The 22,633-nt window shown below is 44.4% G+C and overlaps 7 protein-coding genes across 7 annotated transcripts; 4 read left to right on the top strand and 3 right to left on the bottom strand.

Annotated features, from left to right (window-relative positions):
• Positions 1 to 1,466: 1,466 nt before the first annotated feature.
• V1516DRAFT_664390 (uncharacterized protein) lies at positions 1,467 to 4,394 on the top strand (the record flags this gene model as incomplete). The annotated part of the gene is made up of 2 exons (XM_066920591.1): positions 1,467 to 1,796; positions 2,016 to 4,394. The coding sequence occupies 2 exons, from the start codon at positions 1,467 to 1,469 to the stop codon at positions 4,392 to 4,394; spliced, it is 2,709 nt and encodes a 902-aa protein (XP_066777465.1).
• Positions 4,395 to 5,156: 762 nt separating this feature from the next.
• Positions 5,157 to 7,641, bottom strand: V1516DRAFT_675351 (uncharacterized protein). The gene is made up of 2 exons (XM_066922236.1): positions 7,511 to 7,641; positions 5,157 to 7,454 (listed from the first exon to the last, which is right to left on the bottom strand). The coding sequence occupies exons 1-2, from the start codon at positions 7,610 to 7,612 to the stop codon at positions 5,358 to 5,360; spliced, it is 2,199 nt and encodes a 732-aa protein (XP_066777464.1). The 5' UTR covers positions 7,613 to 7,641; the 3' UTR covers positions 5,157 to 5,357.
• Positions 7,642 to 8,181: 540 nt separating this feature from the next.
• On the top strand, positions 8,182 to 9,842 carry V1516DRAFT_664388 (uncharacterized protein; the record flags this gene model as incomplete). Its single annotated transcript, XM_066920590.1, has 5 exons — positions 8,182 to 8,233; positions 8,283 to 8,383; positions 8,432 to 8,877; positions 8,930 to 9,374; positions 9,447 to 9,842. 5 exons carry the CDS (start codon positions 8,182 to 8,184, stop codon positions 9,840 to 9,842), a joined length of 1,440 nt encoding a protein of 479 aa, XP_066777463.1.
• A 1,719-nt stretch (positions 9,843 to 11,561) lies between these two features.
• V1516DRAFT_664387 (uncharacterized protein) lies at positions 11,562 to 12,344 on the top strand (the record flags this gene model as incomplete). Its single annotated transcript, XM_066920589.1, has 1 exon — positions 11,562 to 12,344. One exon carries the CDS (start codon positions 11,562 to 11,564, stop codon positions 12,342 to 12,344), a length of 783 nt encoding a protein of 260 aa, XP_066777462.1.
• A 1,531-nt stretch (positions 12,345 to 13,875) lies between these two features.
• On the bottom strand, positions 13,876 to 15,455 carry V1516DRAFT_675333 (uncharacterized protein). Its single transcript, XM_066922235.1, has 3 exons — positions 15,198 to 15,455; positions 15,116 to 15,146; positions 13,876 to 15,000 (listed from the first exon to the last, which is right to left on the bottom strand). Exons 1-3 carry the CDS (start codon positions 15,227 to 15,229, stop codon positions 14,032 to 14,034), a joined length of 1,032 nt encoding a protein of 343 aa, XP_066777461.1. The 5' UTR covers positions 15,230 to 15,455; the 3' UTR covers positions 13,876 to 14,031.
• A 411-nt stretch (positions 15,456 to 15,866) lies between these two features.
• On the bottom strand, positions 15,867 to 16,671 carry V1516DRAFT_664384 (cyclophilin-like domain-containing protein; the record flags this gene model as incomplete). Its single annotated transcript, XM_066920588.1, has 5 exons — positions 15,867 to 16,090; positions 16,162 to 16,270; positions 16,325 to 16,467; positions 16,514 to 16,526; positions 16,582 to 16,671. 5 exons carry the CDS (start codon positions 16,669 to 16,671, stop codon positions 15,867 to 15,869), a joined length of 579 nt encoding a protein of 192 aa, XP_066777460.1.
• Positions 16,672 to 20,754: 4,083 nt separating this feature from the next.
• Positions 20,755 to 22,608, top strand: V1516DRAFT_347784 (cyclin-like protein). Its single transcript, XM_066918936.1, has 2 exons — positions 20,755 to 21,377; positions 21,437 to 22,608. The coding sequence occupies exons 1-2, from the start codon at positions 21,210 to 21,212 to the stop codon at positions 22,361 to 22,363; spliced, it is 1,095 nt and encodes a 364-aa protein (XP_066777459.1). The 5' UTR covers positions 20,755 to 21,209; the 3' UTR covers positions 22,364 to 22,608.
• Positions 22,609 to 22,633: the final 25 nt, after the last annotated feature.

Raw genomic sequence — 22,633 nt, 5'->3', positions numbered from 1 at the left:
TTTGTAGAACCCAGTGGCAGATCAAGCAGCGAAGCAGCACCTCGGCCGAAGGTCGTGGGAGGCCTCTGAGATCGTTACAGGCCGCGACTTTTTTGTTCCTTCACCGTCGCTCTTGGCTTCCTGCACCCAAGAAACCAGCATAAGGGAGGGGAAAGCTACGCAATTGCAGAACAGCATCGTCAATCGTAGCAGATTTTAACTCATGGTCAGCCCTACGACTCGCGGTCAACGACAATCCGCAAAAATCAAAAAGCAACTCCAATCTCCGCCAAAACACACAACCTCCTCTCCCCCCCGAGAGCGCCCAACACAAACCCACCAAATGAGAATAGAGCGAACCAGAGAGAACGAAAGCAAGCCAGAGCCAACCTGTTCATCAAACTCGATCCGTGGGCCGCCGGTTCCGGCAGCAGACCCGGACCCAGATCCACATACACATCGCCCCCGCGAAACACATTCTCACCAGGTGCGTCTTCCGACGACCACTCGTTCCCTTCCTCGACCATCCCGCAGAAACACCGCCCAAAGCTCTAGGTTATCCGCCCGTGCCGACTAGACGCCGCACCAGGAGTCTCAAAACGATCGAGGATTGTTTGTGTGTCGGACTCGAGCAAGAGGAAAAGCTAGAGAATTCGTCCAATATTATTGTTGCTCATTATCTGTCTTGAATAATTTCCGTCTCCAAGCGTTTTTTGTTCATCTTCTCACTTTGTACTGACTAAACCTATCAAAACTACAGAGACTCACTTTCCAAACCGCACTCACTCACGAGATCAACTACCGATCACCTTCTGAGTCCTCCAGCCGAATCATCTTCCTTATTAACGAAAAAGAATTATTCTCAGCAACTGCATCTCAAAAATTACACATTTTTCTGCCCCCTTTGTAGCTCAATCCCTTCTCATAAAATAGATCAATCAAATGCTTTCCATAAACAACTACCACATCCGCCGCACATATAATCAATGAATCCACACCCTCGGCAATTCGCTCCCAAGCGCCTTCCATTCACCGCTTGTTTGAAGACACCTCGAAGATGTGTCTCGAACCTGCCGCGCCTGCCGCCGTTCCCGTCTGCTCCGCTACTCCCGGCCATTGCAGTGCCGGCAACAGCGGCACATAATACGACCCAATCCATCCGACAGCAGTCCCGCGCGACATTCGAGAGCCACCACCACATGTTCGGGTCAGATTCGATCTCGCTCTTCTGTGTTGCTCTACCACATCAAGCTTTTGTCTGTATATATTCCCTCCTTCTCCCGCGATACTCTTCACACTTATTCTCTCTCTCTCCCTTTCTCTTCGTCCCTTCCTTGCTGTCTTTTTTTATTTCAAACAGTCTGCTTGACAGCTCTTTAGCAGCAAAAAGGTCCATACCCTTTCGACCTTCCTTTCCATACCCTGCCGATCTCTCTCTCAGCTGCAGGTTTTCCTATACAGTCTTAATTTAATATCGCATTCTGAAAATGTCTGCTGCTACCGAGCCCACCCACGAGAAGGCTCCAGTGTCCGCTGAGGACGAGGAGCCCGATGAGGACATGGATGCTCTCATTGCCGAACTCGAGTCCGACGAAGGTGGTGATCCTTTGGCCGACGACGACGAAGTCGAGGAGGGTGCTTCAGCCCGCCCAGTTCCCGAGGAACTTCTTCAGACCGACCCCCGATACGGTCTTACCACTGATGAAGTCGCCGCCCGAAGAAAGAAATATGGTCTCAATCAGATGTCTGAGGATAAGGAGAATCTTGTTTTGAAGTTTTGCATGTACTTCGTTGGTCCTATTCAGTTCGTTATGGAGGTATGTCAATCTCTTGTTTACATTCTGGTTTCGTTTCCCTTAGGGAGCCGCCCTTCCCGGAGAAGCCGCGCGCGCAATTAGAGGGACGAGCAAACTCAATTCATCTCTACTCTCGCCCTAACCACAAAACTTAATTCTGTGGTTCTCCTATCTGCTCTCTATAGGGATATTACCAAAATTCTCTCTTTGAAATTTATTGGTTTTACTAACAACACTCAGGCTGCTGCTGTATTGGCTGCTGGTCTTGAAGATTGGGTCGATTTCGGTGTCATTTGCGGTCTTCTCGGTCTCAATGCTTGTGTTGGTTTCGTTCAAGAGTTCCAGGCTGGTTCGATTGTCGATGAGTTGAAGAAGACTCTTGCTCTTAAGGCTACTGTTCTTCGTAACGGTTCTATTGTTGAAATTGAGGCTCCTGAAGTCGTTCCTGGTGATCTCCTCCAGGTTGACGAGGGTACCATTATTCCTGCTGATGGTCGTCTTATTACCGATGACTGCTTCCTCCAGGTTGATCAGTCAGCCATCACTGGTGAGTCTCTTGCTGTTGATAAGCATAAAGGTGACAACTGCTATGCTTCTTCATCTGTCAAGCGTGGTGAGGCTTTCATGGTTATTACTTCTACTGGTGACAACACCTTCGTCGGTCGTGCCGCTGCTCTCGTGAACAAGGCTTCCGGTGGCTCCGGTCATTTCACTGAGGTCTTGAACGGTATCGGTACAATTCTTCTTGTTCTCGTTATTGCTACTCTTATGATCGTCTGGATTGCTTCCTTCTATCGTACTGATCCTATTGTTGATATCCTTCGTTTCACTCTTGGTATTACTGTTATTGGTGTCCCTGTCGGTCTTCCTGCTGTTGTTACCACTACCATGGCTGTCGGTGCTGCTTATCTTGCCGAGAAGCAGGCTATTGTTCAGAAGCTTTCCGCCATTGAGTCTCTCGCTGGTGTCGAGATTCTTTGCTCTGACAAGACTGGTACCCTTACCAAGAACAAGCTTTCTCTTTCGGAGCCCTATACTGTTGACGGTGTCGAGCCTGATGATCTTATGCTTACCGCTTGTTTGGCTGCTGCTCGCAAGAAAAAAGGTCTCGATGCTATTGACAAGGCTTTCCTCAAATCGCTTAAGTACTATCCTCGTGCCAAGACTACTCTCGCCAAGTACAAAGTTCTTGAGTTCCATCCTTTCGATCCTGTTTCCAAGAAGGTTACTGCTGTTGTAGAGTCCCCCGATGGAGAGCGCATTGTTTGCGTTAAGGGTGCTCCTCTTTTCGTCTTGAAGACTGTCGAGGAGGACCATCCTCTTCCCGAAGAAATTGTCAATGATTATAAGAACAAGGTTGCTGAGTTTGCTACCCGTGGTTTCCGTTCCCTTGGTGTTGCTCGCAAGCGTGGTGAAGGTCACTGGGAAATTCTCGGAATTATGCCTTGTATGGATCCTCCCCGTCATGATACCGCTAAGACCATTAACGAGGCCAAGTCTCTTGGTCTTTCCATTAAGATGTTGACTGGTGATGCCGTCGGTATTGCTCGCGAGACTTCGCGTCAGCTTGGTCTTGGTACTAATGTCTACAATGCTGAGCGTCTTGGTCTTGGTGGTGGTGGTGATATGCCCGGCTCTGAGGTTTATGATTTCGTAGAGGCTGCTGATGGTTTCGCTGAGGTTTTCCCCCAACACAAGTACAATGTCGTTGAGATTCTTCAGCAGCGTGGTTATCTTGTTGCCATGACTGGTGATGGTGTTAACGATGCTCCTTCTCTTAAGCGTGCTGATACCGGTATTGCTGTCGAGGGTGCTTCTGATGCTGCTCGTTCTGCTGCCGATATCGTTTTCTTGGCTCCTGGTCTTTCTGCTATTATTGATGCTCTTAAGACTTCCCGCCAGATCTTCCATCGTATGTACTCTTACGTTGTTTACCGTATCGCTCTTTCTCTTCATCTCGAGATCTTCCTTGGTCTCTGGATTGCTATCCTCAACCGTTCCCTTAACATTGAGCTTATTGTTTTCATTGCCATTTTTGCCGATATTGCTACTCTTGCTATCGCTTACGATAATGCTCCTTACTCGCCTAAGCCTGTCAAGTGGAATCTTCCTCGTCTTTGGGGTATGTCTGTCGTTCTTGGAATTATTCTTGCTGTTGGTACCTGGATTACCCTTACTACTATGTTTGTTCACGGAAAGCATGGCCGTGGTATTATCCAGAACTTTGGTGTTATTGATGAAGTTGTCTTCCTCCAGGTTTCTCTTACTGAGAACTGGTTGATTTTCATTACTCGTGCCAGTGGTCCTTTCTGGTCGTCTGCTCCTTCGTGGCAGCTTTCTGGTGCCGTCTTCATTGTTGATATCATTTCTACCATCTTCTGTGTTTTCGGCTGGTTCGTTGGTGGCCAGACCTCTATGGTTGCCGTCGTTCGTGTTTGGATTTTCTCATTCGGTATTTTCTGCATTCTCGGAGGTGCTTACTACCTTATGTCTGAGTCCGTTGCTTTCGATCGTATGATGAATGGCAAGCCTATCAAGGATAAGCCTAAACAGCGATCTCTTGAGGATTTCCTTGTCTCCATGCAGCGTGTTTCTACTCAGCATGAGAAGACTACTTAAAAAGATCATGCGCATATTCGGCTTTTTCGTTTTGTTGCACTTTTGAGTTTACCGCGAAAGCCCAGGATCAAGGAGTGAATTTTGATTAGAGGCATGAGGATGACGGAAGTGTATATGTTGAAAGGGAATTGAATTGATGCAAGGACTTTTTAATGATAGAGTATTTTTTGGTTTTTGACCGAGTCGATTGCGAAGATTTGCTTTTGTTTTTGATATATACATATTTTCGGATGATTTTTTTTGCTTGACATGAGGAATTCATTTTGTTTTGATTACTCGGAGCGAAACATTTCGATATTTTGTTTTATCTTTTATAATCGTTCATTTATTTTATCTTTGTTTATTCTATACTCTGGGTGTAATACGTATTTATAATTTTTTTGCCCATCTTCTTATTTTGAGTATCTAGAAAGTTTTTATCTTTACTATATATCCGAAGGCATATATGTCCTTGATAATGAAACGAAATTTATTAATATCCTAATTTGATATTTTTATTGTTTTTCGTTTGATAGTTTATGTGGATCCTGTGAGATATTACTGTCATTATTGTTTATATAATACATTCCTTAACTTAAATTTGAAAAGTAATTTTGGTCCTTTATGATTTGCATGAAGGTGGGTGTAGTGAGAGGGAGGTGCATCTGTCCAGTTAGTTAATTTGAAATAGGAGGATGAAGCAAATGACTCTATGTATTTTGTCAAAATTTCTACTTCCTTCAGTAATCTTGAAGTATGTTTGTTATTATCTATTCAACTTGAGTCTATAAAAAATTCTCTCTTGAGATTACAGTTATGGCCACAGGCGGTGGACTTTATCGAAATTTAAGGGATAGATAGCAATTTTGAGTTAATATGCGCGGAGGCCAAGAAGAACGTATAATAATAAACTATTTATTTGTTTGATGATCAAGGTGGAGTTGAATATTATAAAAGACAACAGAAATAGCTAAAAGAGCCAAGTTAATATAAACTGTAAGTAGTAATATGTGATGTGTCGTTATCAAGACCGGCATCCCGTCTGGACAGATACATGAGGAAATCGTCATCAAGATTATGGACACCAGGCGAATGGAAGATAGATAAAGGAGATAAATTTCGTTGCAACCATTGGACCATATCAACGGAAACTGCAGATTGGTGGTAGAGGTAGAGTTTATGGATATGACGGCTTGGAGTCGCGGAGGAGGTCCAAGAGCTGCGGAGCAAAAGGGACAATTCTCGCGTCGAAGGTATCCGAGGTGGAAGCGATCTTCCGGTCGAGGATATGAGATAGATTAATATCCCTCTTGCAGTAAGCGCTCGGCAATCAGAAAGATCGAGAGTGCGAAGACAAGGCAGTTGAGCCAGTTCCCCTAAAAATTCATCTGTGAACCAATAATTGCCGGCAACAGACATGAACTGAAGGTGCGGTGACGAGGAAACAAGATGGCGGAATATGGGTAATAGCGAGAGCTCTGATGACGATAAATTCGGACAGCAGGTCAAATCGAGGGAGATCAGTTTCGTGAGTGATTGACCCTCTAGTAGTCTATCAACAAACCTGGTCAGGATCTGCGGTTTCAGCGTCCTGCAAAATGCCAGATCGAGCGTCTCAATGTTGGAATATTCATGCGGTATTAAAGGAATATTAAAATTATTATTTGGCCGTGGTGAATCTACCATCCCGTCTTCCTGCACTGCATTGGATATTGATGATATCGTTGGATGCACTCGAGGTAGCGAAGACGTGCCTACGGATGACGCAAGTGATATTCGTCGGCATGTCGCTGGGACGAGAGGTGTCGCATAATACGAATATGCAAGATCGAGGTGTATAAGATTCGGTACCGACTTGTAGAGAAACATAGGTGAGCCTTTTGGAGATTGAGGAGGGATTCCGACTTGTACCAATGACAGAACTTGTAGTTCAGTTAAGTTAGCCAGAACTACATCCTCGAAGTCCGTTGGTAAATGTATGAGTTGTGCCGCATCTTTCCCACGAGCGCCGTCCAAGACCAGATTCTTCAGTCGAGTATGTCTTTTGACTCTGTCTGGCGGATATTCCAGCTTCCACAAGTAATTCTTCCAGTTTCGCATGTCGAGTGCGTTATCGGAAACCCGGCTCTGCATGATAAACGAATGTCGCTCTCGAACTCGATAAAGGTACAAGACTTCCAGAGCCGGTAGTTGGCCGAACATGAGCGCTTGCAAAACCTCCTTCCATTCACTCGAAGAAGTGCGCAGGATCCGGAGATTCTGGAACCGCAATTGCGTTAGGTATGGATCACTGACCAGCGGTCGAATCGGAAGTCCGTCAAGGTAAAGTTCTTGGAGTTTGTTTCCACTGATTCCCTGAAATAAAATTGTCGATAGGTCCCGCATATCTGACTTCTTTATAGCGGGAAATGACACTTTCCGGACTCGTCCGTTCGATCGATGAAGTAAGGTCCGCAAAATCTTCGGCGTTAGAAACCCTTTGAACTTCATATCTTTCAGACTAAGATCCGTCCACGCTAAAGCGTAATTTGTGAACTCTCGATTCCACGATTTACAGACACGCAGTAGTACAACTATAGACTGCAGTGGTAGATATTCAAGGATCATATCAATAATTTCAAACGGCAGGATTTTAACCATATCTGTAGCCGGCGCAGGAGCATTGCTTTCGGTTCCAGATCTTGTTCTGGTTCGGGTTCGTTGTCGTTTTTGCGCCGGAAGAACCTGATTAACTTCAGTATTACTCCGCTGAGACGTTTCGTGGGCAGACGATGCTTTCTTCTTTGTAATCCGACTTTGTATTTGATCGAGCTGAGATTTCATAATTTCAGTCAAAGCAGGTGTACTTTTGCGCTTGGTGTTTTGCAAACCCTTCTTGTACATTTCTACCGCAGCTTCATCTTGTCGTAGTAATTGGTAGTTCTTGCCCGCTCGCAAATAGCCATGCGGATCATTCGGTCTCTCCTTAATAACCAATAAACCACAGTTTAGCGCTTTTTCGTAATCATTGACTTTCTCATAACACGAAGCCAACAATTCACGAAAATTTAGGGTGTTTTCTTGTTTATCCCGTTTAACCAGCTAAAATCCCGTCTCAGAATGAGTCGACGCGTCAAAATATGGAATACTAAACTTACAACCTCAAGGGCAGCTATTGCCGAATGATAATCACCCTGTGACAGCTTCTGCTTGATCAGATGTGTCGTCTGATTTCTGGATAATCGGCATTCGCTCGACATAATTGTTGTTCAATGAAATGGTTGAAAACTGACTACGGTCGGTAAGCGATACCAAGAAAGTCGCGTACAAGATCATACTGTGGGGTAGGGTAAAATTATGTTAGCCTTAGAAGATCATCCATGTGATTGACATTACTATTACCATTACTATTGCTATTGCTATTGCGAGAAAATAGAGATAAATATCGGTGAACTACTGACTTAAAATGTTGACAAAATGTTCTACTTGAATATTTAATATGTATGAGGAGTGAGTCCCTTCCTGTCAAACACCAGAACTATTGCGTATCTTGTTCTACTGCTCTGATCCATGTCCATCAAATGATACTTGCCTTACAACGTCAAAGCTCAAATATAATAATTTTACAAATCATCTGGCAAGTGATCGGCTTTTACTGTGAGCTCAATTTATTCTATCCATAGTATATTAAAAATATATCAAAATACCATGGCGAATATACACTGCATCCGGTTAGGGCTATATCTCCCAATTAAATCAATCAAGGTCTATCAGAACTATTTGATGATAATAAATTTACGTCCAGGAACAGCAAGTGATTAGGTCCAGGATGGCCAATACTGGTAGGCTGTCTCGAGCGTCGATTCCTGGATATTACTATGGTAATCTCATTTTAGTAAACAGAGGTTTATGAAATTAAGATCAGATTAGATGAGGATAAGAAAAAATACTTTCGAATACTGTCGGCTGGAGCAGGAGGAGGTTCAAGTTCGTTTATCACGCGCGATACAGTTCACAATAATGAGAGCAAGGTAGAGTGAAGTTGAGATTAATAATAGGATTGTTCACATTGATGAAAGAAGAGAAAGATAGTTATACCGGAGCGATTCGAAAACAAAATCATGCGGTCTTACATTCCTGACGCGTTTGTCCGTAAGCTGGACAGCACAATTGTGAGAGGAAGAATTGCGCTGGAAATAGGGACTTATTACGATACTACTCGCAGCTCGATAGCCCAATATCATGGGATAGTTCGTGGTTCAATCTTACAACTCCAGGTTGACCAGGAGCGGGAGGATTGGATAGAAAATCTCGGGAACATTGAATATTTAGAAACGTTCAATGAAGGATATCCAGCTAAAAATATGCTGGTCTTTTCTCGAAATAGCGGATATGGTGGCATAACAGACACTATGTATTGGAAAGAGGCCAATAAAGGCCGACGGAAGCTGTCTGGTCCCATGGTAGAACTATTGAGTGGCCATGTTCCCCTCACACAGGTGATCACTGCCCCGAATCGAGTTGCGTAAGACAAGTTTGTATATTAGATATGACAGATTTGATAACATAAGTTGCAGATATGTGAAACGGCCTGCGATTAATCCAGGCTACTCCTTTGACGTCCATGTATCTCATCGAGAGACGAAGTCAAAATTTTCGATGATGGTCCCAGACTACGTACAATGCGGACTGTTTTCGGGAGGCAACACTGAACAGTCAGGGACTTTGATTCTTGCAGGCGGATTAAGAGTTGGGACGCACGAGGCGAGAGATGGTTATAAAGCATGCTCAGTTCGACGCTTTTCCAGTGACGTGTTTGCTCTGACAAACACGACGCCAGAGCGCAATAGCTACATGTCTGGTCATCGTAACGGGCGGATGGTTATGTATGACTCCAGGATAGAGAGGAAGCATGATCGGCTAAATGGAGGCGGAATCGAATTTGGCCATCATGCGAGTGCTATAACACAGATGAGAAAGGTCAACGAAGATTATTTGCTCGTGAGTGGGCTTGATAGCACGGTGAGTAGGATCTGCGAAATAGATTTGGATATATATTTATATAGCTTTTGCTAACAACTCGGTCTTTGTTAGCTGGCACTGTATGACATGAGATTCACAGGGTCACAAAGCCACAAAGGTCAAATATCAGAACCTGTCCTGAATCTCGAAAGGGGATACGTAAATAGATTCAGATTTGACCATGCGTTTGCAGTGTCACCGGACAGCCGGTTACTAGCAATAGGCGGCCAAGATGGCCGCATATCTGTCTACAATATCTCGACAGGCCGGCGTCTCGAGTCTCAATTAACACGGCAAAAGTACGATCAGGTGGTGAAATGCGCAGCATGGACAGAGGCATTGAATTCGAACAAATACAGCTCTGAAGGATTATTGGTTGGAAATGGGCTAGTGGTCGAGTACTGGACAAGCTATAATCAGGATTTGAGCGAGATGGACAGGAGGTGTGGACTGAATGCTGAAAGCTGACAGATGACCATTGACTTGCTTGTTGTATTCATGCGGAGTTTTTGTCGACCTGGCTATATAGAGCTGCATAATGTTGGGTCCTTAGTTCGGTTTAATGATGTGATTTCAATGCCGAATTCTGTATATATTTGGGTATTTTAGTTTACATATTCATACTCCTAAACGACATCAGTATAGTGCAAATGCCTTGCATGTGTATAGAATATCAGCAAAGAAACAAACAAGCAGAATTTAGATGTCTGGATATAATATCTTGTTCAGGAAACAGAACAATAGACGCACGTGATGACGAATCGGTTTGTTATATCAGCTGTCGTATGGCGACTTGTTTCGAGAGCTGGGCATTATTGTCGAAACAGCACAGAAATCTTTACACAGATTACGGTTATGGCTTCTTTCTTCGCTTTGTAAAAGAGACTGCGGATCAGGCCAATTGTAGATACAATCAATCGATTCATACGAGATCTAGATTGAGGAAATTTCAACCATTTGAATGTTGACTAACGAAAAGCCGATATCAGATATATTTTCTTTCTCTCCAAAGCTGGCTATCCAGTCCATTCTAGATCAAGCCACTCCACCAACTTTCCTATGAATTGAGCTCCGTAGCAGTAGAACGTGCAGTTCTGAGGCAAACTCTTGGTGATGATCGCCTGATTAGGAGAACCAGAGGCTCATGTGCAAGCGGCAGATTTACCGGAACAGGAAACCAAAAGCTACTTCGGCTGAATAAAGAGCTAAAGCCAACGGCCGAGCACAGCCGGACGCGATACCAGAGTAGCCCACCCAAACAAAGCAAGCGCCGGAGGCTGAAGCGACAATAGATTGAAAGCAGGCAAACAAGGGACTAGTTGCTATAGGTGGCTCTGGTTCAGCGGTGCCAGTTAGGCGTCCGCTCCTGAAAGGGAAAAAAACACTTCTAAGAGTGGAAGGGACAAGCGGATACTGTTCTTAAGATCGTCTGTGGTCTGAGTTGATCCATATGGCCATGAATTGCTCAGGCGATTATAGAAGGAAACAAGAAGCCAGGGATAGATTGATCAGCAGATCTCTGGTTCACTGAGCGCTGAACAGTGGATATCTTCCCTGTTGGGTTTTTTGATATAAAGTCGTGCTATCCGTCTGCAGCAGGCACTTGCTCCCTGCAAGGCTAAGGTTCTAGCTTATTCATTTTCCCACTACGATTGCTCATTTTTAATATTGCAAATCTCGACCCATCTACGCCTGATCAACTGATCCTATTTCAGCGGTCTCGACTCGCCGTGTTTGTTTTGGTTTTTTTTTTTTACTCTCGTTATTTGTGAGCTAATTTTTTTTCTCGACCATTGTTTCGAAGAAATAAAAATAAGAAAAATCCCAGGAAAATCGCAATCACTAATAGCGTTACGACGCGCGTAAAGTCCCTTGCTCTATTCGCCACGCGGCAGAAACACATCACAGCCGTGTGTGTATTTTCTGTTTTCTTTTGACCACGTTTGACTTGGAACAAACAGCAATTATTATTAGTCACGGGGGGCGATAAATGTTGTTTATGTTCACTTTTTAAGATATTTGAACGACAGATTTTTTGCTTTTTTGTTTCAGAGAATCAGGCTGAAATATTTATATACCGTGTCTGCCATACACACACACATATCTCAAATTCTGGATCAGCAACCGATTATGCGGAGCGTACCTTGCGGAGAAGAACGGCGTTCTGATCGCGACTTTACAATCATCATGGGCGAGCAGACTTGGCACATGAACGGAGAACAGGAGAATAGGAACGAGAGTGTTATGTTGTCGACTAAATCTGCTGGAAATGAGCAACCGCCGTCTCGGCGACCGCCTTGTATGAGACTGCCGTCCTGGGAGTCACTGGGATCTGCAGTCTCCTCGGATAGTTGCGAGAGCGGCGATGAAGAGTACAGATATCAAGATGACGATGCTACGGCGATCGTGCAGAATATTAAGCCGATTCTGAAGCCAGTCCTGAAAGAAAATCAAGTCGACAGAATGAGCCGAAGCCGGGAAGATGGGTGCTGGTCGCCTATGCCCTGGTTGTTCGATCATGTTCCAGACGACTGGTTGCTTGCCCAGCGACAAAGTGCAATCAAGTCTGCAGACATGCCAGTGGCAAAGATTCGTAACGATGACTATATCGTTCAGAGCGACAATATAATCCCGATTTCGATGTCGGCTTCGTTGTTGAGTATGGTTCCTGGTGGGTCCGATCAATCTCGCCGGGGACGCACTGTCGAGATTGAGGACAGAGACAAAATTATTTTACGGCCTCGAGGAGATGAAGATTCTCGACGAGCTGACCGGCGGCGATCTGCTCTTAGTTCGCCTATTATTAGCGCTGACTTGGTTCATGATGGTCAAGAAGAGGACGAGGACGAAGAATACTGTTTATATGAAGAGCCTGAAGAGCTGGAACAAGAATTCGACCATCGTGGTCGTCCGGTTCTTCGCCTGCTAACTACATTTACAGGAGGATATGATTTAGAATATTTGGGCTAGTTTAATCAGAGTACTGGCAGGTATAATTTTTTTTTGTATGTATTTGAGCTTCTGCTGCTTCTGGAGAGGGTGTCAAGGATTCGGTCATAGGGGTGCATTTTGGAGTTATGTAATGAATTATTCAGCTTTCTTTGTTGAAACCTAATAGATAATGTAATGTGTTAGTAATGATAGAGTTCTTCAATTCTGAGTGTTTGGTAGAGCTGAATGTAGCCATGACCGCCTTCGGCAGGCAGGGACCGCGGTGGACGGCTGTCGTGTGCCGTAGACTGCAGAGCGGACTCCGAGAATGCTCCGATCCGGCCAGCAAGACCTAGTGCACTACATCGACAACTCATGGTTCTGTGAATGATTGCACACAAACCTGGACTTATGGGCCATACTCAAAAATGCCAATGTCGATAGCCAGTTCATAAGTTCATAAGTTCATGCAGATATACGATCTATATACAGAATGCGATTAGATTCCAACATGCCAGCACACGATATTGGAAGCACTTCATTGGACAGACGAATTCTGTGGGGCAACGCGCGGGGAGCAGCTGCGAAGCCGCCAGCTGCGGTCTGCGGCGTGCGGGGGCGGGCTTTGTGTCTCAGATTGAGTTTTCTCCACATTTGACTCCACCGGCATTGGTGTTTGTTTGGCGGCACATACATTACAGCGCAGCACAGCAGTAAAGCAAACTACGCCAGCCCTTTTTTCTATTTGCCTCCTTCTTCCACCGGCTCCGGCTGCTCAGACGACCAGTTATTATCGTTTGTCCATATTCTGATAATCTCATTTGTCAATTTCACTTTGCGCGTTTTCGTCCACTTTCGTGTGTCTGTCCTTCTTTTCTCTTCTTCTTTTTAGTCTTAAATATTTTTCTTTCGTGTTTTAATAGAAACCATCGCATTCGAGCTCATTAATCGAAAATAACCATGACTTTTTCGTTTTCGTTCAACCCGCACTCTTCGTCTTCTCCAGTGGTATGTTTGCGCCGGTTAATTACTATCTGCCTAGTCGGCTCGTTTCTCTGTTGCAAGTTACTGACCACGATTTTTCTTCGCTAGACCGACCCCGTCGATCCAGTCGACCCTCTCGACGACTTTGATGGCCCTGTCCTCGACGACCCTGACGAGCCTTTCCCTCAAGGAGGGCATCCAGGAATCCCCGGGCTCTGGAAAAACCCGTACTTCAAGAAAGTGCCGGTCAGCGGCTCCAGCAGCGCCAGCAACAGCGGCGGTACGTCGCCGACTTCGTCGTCGCACTCCGACTCGTCCGATTTCGATGACTCGTTACACTCGCGAGTCAAGAAGTCGTTTCAACACTGTGTGTCCGAAGTCAACAACGCGGGCAACTTCGCTATCTACTGCTCCCGTTCGTCGTCGATGGCAAACACTCCTCTAACACAGTCGACCACTACGTCGGCAGCTCCTTCGGTCGCGAATAGCCGTCGCAATAGTGCTTCCCATTAGGTATTCTGAATCTACGTGGTGCCTGAGATGAGCTTAGACTTCGTTTTGCACTTGTGTATCTGTTACAGAATGCGAGTTCGTACTGTTTTTATTGCTTCTTGTTTTGTTTTGTTGGTTATTCACGGCAGGTCATGTATATAAATGGATTCGTTTGGTTCGGCTGAGAAGGTAATACACTATTTTTCCTAAAAATTAAAGGTAAACATCGTTGGTGATTGCCACTACAAGCTCAAGGCAAGACCAGTGTCTTCATATCGTTTCCCTGAATCAAATCGACCAAGTTCTGCGCGGTTGTCGAAGCAATATTCATCAGGGCCTCGCGTGTCAGGAAGGCCTGGTGGCCAGTGATGCAGACATTCGGAAAAGTCAACAATCTCGACATGGTGTCGTCTTGCATGACGTCGTCAGATGAGTCTTCAAAATACATTCCTGATTCGTTCTCGTAGACGTCCATGCCCACTTGCCCGATCTTACCCGATTTCAGATATCGAATTAGTGCGACCGTGTCAACGAGACCGCCGCGAGACGTGTTAATGATCATGACGTTGTCTTTCATGGCATCAATCGATTCGTCGTTGATCATATGGAAAGTATCTGGCGTGAGCGGACAGTGGAGGGAGATGATATCCGACGTCGCTAGCAGTTCATCCAGTGCAATGTATTTCATTCCGACCTCTGCCGCGCCCGCAGGATTGGGATACGGGTCATAGCAAACGACTTCGCATCCAAACCCCGCGCAGATCCTTCCCGTCAGTAGTCCAATCTTGCCCGTCCCTATGATCCCAACTCGCTTCCCGTACATGTCGAATCCGGTCAATCCTTCGAGAGAAAAGTTGCCCTCTCGAACTCGCGCGTAAGCTTTATGTAGCTTACGATTCAACATCAACATCAGGCCGACTGCGAACTCGGCCACTGCGTACGGAGAATATGCAGGCACACGTGCGACTCTGATTCCGAGTCGATGCGCTGCAGCGATGTCAACATTATTGAATCCAGCACATCGCAGTAGAACAAATCGTAATCCAGATTTTTTCAGCAGCTCGAGGTTCGCCGCAGTCAGATTATCGTTTACGAATATACAGATCGCAGGATACCCTTCTGCAAGCGAAACTGTCTCGTCGTTCAGCTGCGTCTGCAAAAACGTAACCTTCACCCCGATCTTGTCAAATTCTGGCTCTAAATGCTCGATATCGTATTTCTAGTGTCATCTTTGTGTAAGCCCGTGCTCCTCCCGATCGGTAAGCGATCTGCAGCCGTTTGCGAGACGGATAGGGAGTTCCTTTTTTGGGAGCGATTGGTTATCTTGTGCTTACCTTAACGGAAAATACTGCCACTTCCGCTGTTCTAATCAAATCAGCCCGTGTCGAAATATTATTGGTGTTTTGATAGTCTCACCTTTCACCGTCTTTAGATTTGTGAATGTGCATTTTGGATCAACTTCCAGGAAATACGGACAGATTAAGTGCAATAGATGGTTTAATCAGTCGATATCAAGCGGTCATAGGATAACTATTCTTGGCCCTTGGGACTAGTCATCTTCTTATTCGGCCACTTTCATCCCACCTGGTAGTCCCTCGTAACCCGTCCGGTATCCCACCGTGGCCTAGCGGCCTTATGTTAGAGAAGGTTGATCACACATGGTGATCGCTTGCTGGGTTGCGGTAGACTATATTGTTCTGGCTTGAATTGCGAGAATCTCTCTCTACTCTGCTCAATCTAGTTCTATTATTACTAATTGAACTACTTTAGGATTTATTACTATTGTTATATGCTGATAGCAAGAATAATTTCAACTGGCTGGACAATATGAGTCCGTCTGAAGTAGCTGGTATTATCTTAATTTCGTAAGAAATCTCTGATGCTGATTCTAACAATTCTTGCCCGAATTATGCTACAACCTTTATGCATCACTCCCAAACAACTTTCCATGTCCAAACTTCAACTTTGGCCATTTAAGACCTCCTAAATAAATTCAATAAACATGGCCCAATACAAAACAATCACAAATATAGTAGTATTACATATAGAATATATTTTTATTCCATAGCTCAAGAGATATGCCGCTCACATTTCCCCACATTCTGCAATGACAACATCAACCGGACTCGGTCGATCATTCTCATCAGTAGGCACCAACTCGATTTTACGTACAATATCGAATCCTTCGACAACTTTCCCGAAAACAACGTGTTTGCCATCTAGGTGCGGGAGAGCTGTGCATGCGATGAAAAACTGGCATCCATTTGTGTTGGGGCCCGAGTTTGCCATAGATACAGAAAATTGCTCGTCTAATTGTTGGTCAGATATCTAATCAAATGAACACTCATCCAATACAAAGACCACATAAAATAAAGCTTACGTTTAAATAAGAAGTTTTCATCAGTGAATGTGTCAGTTCCGTATATACACATAGAGCCTGTTCCATTGTTTCTCAAGAAATCACCGCCTTGGACCATGAAATCCTTGATCTATTTCGACTGTCAACAACAGCGATTGCAAAACGCTCAACAGATCCAACGCACCACTCGATGGAATCTACTTCCTTTATACCCTCTCGGTACACCGTTCACTTTGTATTCGCCAGTGCATAACTGTCTGAAATTTTCTGCTGTTCGAGGCACACGATCGGCAAACAGCTGTATTTTGATCCGTCCTATAGGTTGCTCTAACTATTAATTCTATCGTTCATAGGCTGAAATAAATGAACATACTTCCTAGTGAAACCTGAATTAAAATTCGGTTAATGAGAGATACAATGGGAAATCACAACATAGCATACATCGAAAAATACTATCGGATTCGAAAAATCTAATGCACCAGATTCCGGAACTCCTTGCGTCACTTGCGGAGCTGCCGTGATCGTCGCCATACTAATATCTCGCAATCCTATAGGTTTTCTTGATCTTATTATATCTAGATCTATCAGATTTTCTTAAATTCAAAGTATAATTGAAGTAGCTAATTTCATTCCGCAAATCAGATTCAAAATTATGCGGCTGAATGCTTAGTAGTCATGCCCTCTGTGATCCGGAAATGGTTTACATTATCAGTCATATCTTTCTAATTATAATTTAATATGGATATCTCAGTAAGAGATATGCAACAACACTAGGAAAAGACACCAAAATGATTAAGAAATGCCAGATATTGCTAAATTAGACAGTCACAGAACTTCAGACACTCATGGAGATCAAGCCCACAACGCGCGTCATACGAAATACTCACGTCGATCAATATATGCAGGTATAACAGCGCAGAATAAAAATAGAAATACCAACTATTAAGCATGTTCGTTTTACGAACTTTTGCGGTCGTACGCAGTAAAGGGATACTGATTACGAGCGAGGGGTTGCTTACGCCGAAGTAGAGTTTGGATTATAGTGGATAGTCGTCACCATATATATAATCTAGACTAAAGAGTAAAGCTCTATTATATGGTAACGTCGGCCCAACATCAGCCTGGGCAATATTATTTATGCTCACTACTGCCTCGTGGCTGGACAACCGTAACAACTTTACCCCCCTCGCCTGGCCCCTTGAGAAATAGTAAGGGAGAAAGAGGCTCAGGAAGGGGTAAGAGACACATCATGGTTCTCGTTTGAGGTTCAGCAACAGTCGGGCAACGCGGAGCTCGAAATGTGATAGTCTAAGTTTATTTCTCGACTCAATACTGGGCTGTGCTTAGCTTAAGCCAACCTCAAGTCCAGAGTCAGAGCGAGTTGTCTTGTCTCAAAATGAAGAATGAAATATGGTCAAAGAGAGAGAGAAAATGGACATGGGAATGAGCGTGCGCAGTGAGTGGAGCGTAGTTTTAGTAGTTGGGTTTTGTAATCAGAATGCGGTTGGCGAATTGACGAATTGGATTGCAATACCTTTTTTTATCCAGAATATGTGGAATAGTTAATGTAGGCTTCGGAATATATAATGTCGAAGGACCGTAGTTGGGGGAGAATTCGTCATGGAATTTGTTTAAGCGAGAGCGTCCAAGAATCGCCACGGAAATGGATTGTTCTAGTGGTCCAATATGCTGATGTTCTAGTGTTCCGCAAAGATCATAGTCAAACATCGATAGTACTCACTAGCTACCACTATATTTGCTCTATATCGCCATAGTAGTGTAGCTAAGTAAAACTAGCGTCGGCTATTGAGCTCTGAACAGGCTCAGGCGACGACGCACCGCCCTGAGTGCGGACATCCACGAGCGCCTCGGAGTCACGAAACTGAATCACGAGCTACAGTCCACGAGAAAAGATGGGCAGAGATCAATTTTAAAGGAATGAATGTAAAATGAGCCTTTATTTTTTTTTTTTTTTGCCGAAGAACGTAGAGATTACTGGATTTTTATCCTCAGCTATATACAGTGTAAGGTCAGATATTTCTGGCCCATCGTCATAGATTAAACTGGCGCAGACGTCTCACTCGACTTGGAAGTGGGGAGAAGGTCAAGCAGTTTTCCCTATAAGGCTGAACTGAACAGTCAAAACCACAATTCATATTCTTCGCGTCCTGTCGAAACGCGAAGAATCAGAACTTTGGAATTCGAACAGTATTTTGATGGCGAGCACATAGAAGGTTTTGGTCAATCTGCAGCGGGAGACTGCCTCTAAATGACCTCTTTGGGGTGGCAATTTGTCTGCTCACAGATGGTAGGAATATAGTAGTAGTATCATGCTCACATGCACATTTTTTCATACGCGATCCTAGTCCACTCCCTGTTCACAGCGGCCTCTTTCTACTCGGCTCCCCCTTGCCCAGTGTGAGAGCGGACCTCCATATACACGCACGGTAGATTCTAGTGAAACAGGATGTAGATCCGGCAGTTATGGACAACTCTTATATCAGGTAGTACAAATCCTGGAGAATAGACTGTTACACAAGTAGTTTGATTTCAGTTTGCTCGTTATTTATACACACGCTCATTATTTGCTGTTTCGTTGCGCTTCCGCTCGTTCTATTGGATTTCCTGTCGTTCATTCATTGTAAGAGATTTTATGCCGGCTGGGAATATGCTTTTGGCGATCATTACTAAACGTACTGCAGCCTCAGAGAAACTGAGAGCACGAAGCACTTGTACAACACGTGTCTAAACTTTCACAGACGGTGACAAAAATTCGCGACCGGCACGTAGACTCAAATTACAGAGCTGCAACTGAGTTCAAGATCGTTGCCAAAATTTCATTTCTTTCATTCTGGTGAGTACGAACAAAAATGTTTGCTGAAATATTTCATTTCATCTCCTCTGAACCGGGAACCGTCGTGGCGCAAGGGAATTTTTGACAGAAGGATGGAATAAAAAATGCAACTGCTGAAAACAGGCAGCAACATATCATTATATCCCTTGCTTTCAGGAGAGCAAGCAAAACTACCTATCCCTGCAGCTTCTTCTATCCGTTGGTGGGCTGGTTGTAGCGTTTCCTGGATCACCGGCTCAAACTCTCGAGGCAGAGTTGTCACAGCATGAGCCAGACCAAGAACTATGAACAGGAACGCGTGTGGTACGCGTTCTGAGCCGCAGATGCTTGTCTGTTGATTACAGCCTTCCTGAATAAGTAATCCCTACTGGCTGGTCAGAGAAGTGTCCTTGCTTCGCCGTTTGGAAGGCTGACATTGAATTTTTTATTTTATTTTTTTTTTGCGCGTTCTTGTCGACTAGCTTAGGTCCGGTATGATATCATTGTTGGAGACAGCTGGAATATTCGCAATTTTGAAAGAACAGATGGATAACAATGTGCCAATTTGACGGCTGTGTTTGTTTTGACTGTTGCATATACGTGCGCCCACACACAAGCGTATCATTTCGTTCAATTGTCGCCATTTCTGTTCTCGAAACAACAGCAGTACTATATTGCTGGAAACTGACCCGAGGGCCAGCCAACGTATCAGGTTCCTCGCTGGACGCTAGGGCGTTGTTGACACTTCAGAGAGTTTTGTGGGGACTAGATAAAGTCTATCTTGTGATGTCATGTTCAGATATCTGTCTACATACCATGTTTGATCTATTTCAGAGTCTTTGAGAGAGATAGCCAATGCAAACCAATAAATGCATACAGTTTTATGCAACGATGCAAAAATATATGATACCAAATCTAGCTGTTCAGAATTGACTAGGAAAGCCTGCCAGCGCTGTGCTGCAGACCCAAAGACGTACTTTCTGCGAAGGTCAAGGGCCACATTCCTCCTGGCTTCATTCATACAGTCAATCGGCGAATTCGCTCACAGACAGAGGAATTCGTACATTCTCCTGACCGGCGCCGCACGCCTCGCCATTCACGAGGGTCACTGCTGCAGAATGGACGACGACGACGATGACTAGGGCCAGATAGCCAGCCAGCAGAGGCGTGATAAATGTACACCTGAAGACGGCCTGTAAGCCTGTGACACGCATCAAAAAAATACCAAATACCAGACTGAACGGTGTTTGTATGCCCACAGACTTCGACCCGCGTTGCGCCGAAATTCCACGTTCCTTAGTTAAGATATGCGCAGAATTCCACATCTCTGCGCCGCGCGATTCCCAACCCGGTTTCTCCCAATTCCCTGTGAACTATGCCATAGTCTGCCAACTATGTTGCTGTATCGTGCCCCCTTCGCGCTAACCTTGTCCGAATAGTTGTTGATCTCAAGATTCAGCAGTGCTGTCTTTCTAAGCCGTGTTCTTCACAAACTCCAGGGTCGTGCTCTAGTGGTCGTTTATTTGGGTCGTCGACTGTAAACGCGTGCATCTGTCGGTTGTGTCCATTCACCTGGCCGTCGCTGATCTGTCCCGACCTAAAACTAAAACCGTTCTTGCGCCCAAAGAGGACCCCTCGCTTGACCTCTTTTTGATTCCTGCCACCACACTATCCCTTCCCCATTCTCGTACATACAAAGAATTCCAGTTGGAAGTCAGACGTATTATATATCTCCATTCGCTCGTCCACATTTTTTTTCTTTCCCTGCATTCTCTTGTCGTTCGGTTCATTCATCGTGATTGTTGATTTTTTTTCCTTACTCGAACTTCCTTCGACCTTTCCACCTCGCACACGTTCCTTCCTTCAGAACCTTTGTGTTTTTTTGTTTTTGTCCTGTTGATTCTGGTCGTTCTTTACTAGTTCAGTCGTTCTTTTTTGATTTTGATTTTTCCCCACAAGTTCCGGGAATTTTTAACAAGTTCTACTCCTTCCTGAGTCTCTCACCATTCGTCCCTTTGGTTTGTTTATTTCACGCGCAACGCGACTTCAAACACTCTCGGTCCCTTATTTACCACCAATCTCCCGTCTATCCGCTTGTTAGGTTTTACGCGTGACTTCCTCACTATCTATCTAACAAATAAGATTTATTACTATTTCCTTTTATTTGCTGTGGGCCCCGAATCTATTTGTTCAATTTTACTTTGCATCGTTTCGTCCGATCTGACTCACTAAGATCATGATTGCTACGACTCAGGTACCCTCTTCAACAGCTCTGACTTCGACACATTCCACGTCTACAAAGGTGATTCGAATGGCTCGCTTACAGGAAATCGAGCGACGCACTGTTGCTAAGATTGAAGATGAATATAAAGAAGAAGTTCTTGCGCACCAAAAGAAAATCGAAGTATGCGAGACACGTATTTACGCGTCATTTGAAGAAATTAGATTGCTAATTCGATGTAGATTGCGACGCTTCCAGATGTCTCGATGATGGACCTTCAACCGGAACTCGAGTGGCACATGCGTCCGTATTTGTTGGATTTTCTTCTTGAGTCGCATTTGTCTCTCCATCTTCAGCCACAGACGCTCTTTCTCGCAGTAAATTTGATTGATCGGTACTGTTCGCGACGAGTCGTATTCAAGAAGCATTACCAGCTTGTTGGCTGTACGGCGCTCTGGATTGCCGCTAAGTACGAAGACAAGAAAGAACGTGTTCCTACTGTTCGAGAGCTCAAAATCATGTGCTGCGATGCATACGAGGAAGACATGTTTGTTCAGATGGAAGGTCATGTTCTGTCTACGCTTGAATGGAGCATCAGCCATACAACCAGTGATGCTTGTCTGAAACAAATCATGCGATACAACTGTAGCCCGACCCTTGAACATCTTGCTAATTATCTCTGTGAGTTGTCGCTATATCATAAGGCATTCATTGGACTTTTTCCAAGTGCGATTGCAGCAGCAGCTTTGTTTGTTGCCCAGCGCATTCTAACTAATCATGATATCGCGTCCTGTGCTAGTGCTATGCCATCTGATGTTCTTGAAGCCCAGATTGTCTCGCTTTTTGCACAGTACATTGTCCACACGCCTTCACAGTCACTATTGAAGAAGTTTTCTTCATCTACCTTTTCTCATGTTGCTTTGATTCTTCAGAGCTATATATCAGACCGTCAACGCACTGTTCTTCCTCCTACACCACCTCCCAGTTCTGAAGTGCTGGTCACTTCTGACGTCAAATTCAACAGCAACTCTAATAAGATGATAGACATCAACGAGCAGGTCTCGTCTGAATGTACTGTCACCAATCGTGCTGACTCTAATCGTCATTCGTCATATATGACTCCTCCCTGCACTCCTGACGAGGTGTGTCCTATCGGATTCCAAGGCTAGAAAATTTTTCATGCCGAAAGTATTGTTTTTCTTTTTATATGTATATGCTTGTATTATTTATCACACTCTCTTTCTAACTGGTTTTTAATATCCTATCTTATATTACGAATTGTTCGCTTCTAACTGCCGGGTGTCTTATGCATTGATTCTAATCACTCTTTTATAGAATCATTTTATCATTTTATCATTCTCATTATTATTATCATTTGTATTTTTTATTATTCGGGATATTATTTTTTATTATTTGTTCCTTATGTTCCATTTGTTATT

The sequence above is a fragment of the Lipomyces oligophaga genome (genome assembly GCF_038497815.1).
Source record: "Lipomyces oligophaga strain CBS 7107 unplaced genomic scaffold V1516scaffold_4, whole genome shotgun sequence".
Classification (NCBI taxonomy): domain Eukaryota; kingdom Fungi; phylum Ascomycota; class Lipomycetes; order Lipomycetales; family Lipomycetaceae; genus Lipomyces; species [Lipomyces] oligophaga.
This window is presented reverse-complemented; position numbering and strand designations above follow the sequence as displayed.

Coding starts and splice junctions, on each gene's coding strand:
- V1516DRAFT_675351 (XM_066922236.1), bottom strand. CDS start 7,612: ATGTCGAGCGAATGCCGATTATCCAGAAATCAGACGACACATCTGATC. Junction 7,455..7,510: donor CAATAGCTGCCCTTGAGGTT/GTAAGTTTAGTA, acceptor ACGGGATTTTAG/CTGGTTAAACGGGATAAACA.
- V1516DRAFT_675333 (XM_066922235.1), bottom strand. CDS start 15,229: ATGCACATTCACAAATCTAAAGACGGTGAAAG. Junction 15,147..15,197: donor AAATCTAAAGACGGTGAAAG/GTGAGACTATCA, acceptor TGATTTGATTAG/AACAGCGGAAGTGGCAGTAT. Junction 15,001..15,115: donor TGGCAGTATTTTCCGTTAAG/GTAAGCACAAGA, acceptor AGATGACACTAG/AAATACGATATCGAGCATTT.
- V1516DRAFT_347784 (XM_066918936.1), top strand. CDS start 21,210: ATGATTGCTACGACTCAGGTACCCTCTTCAACAGCTCTGACTTCGACA. Junction 21,378..21,436: donor CGCACCAAAAGAAAATCGAA/GTATGCGAGACA, acceptor AATTCGATGTAG/ATTGCGACGCTTCCAGATGT.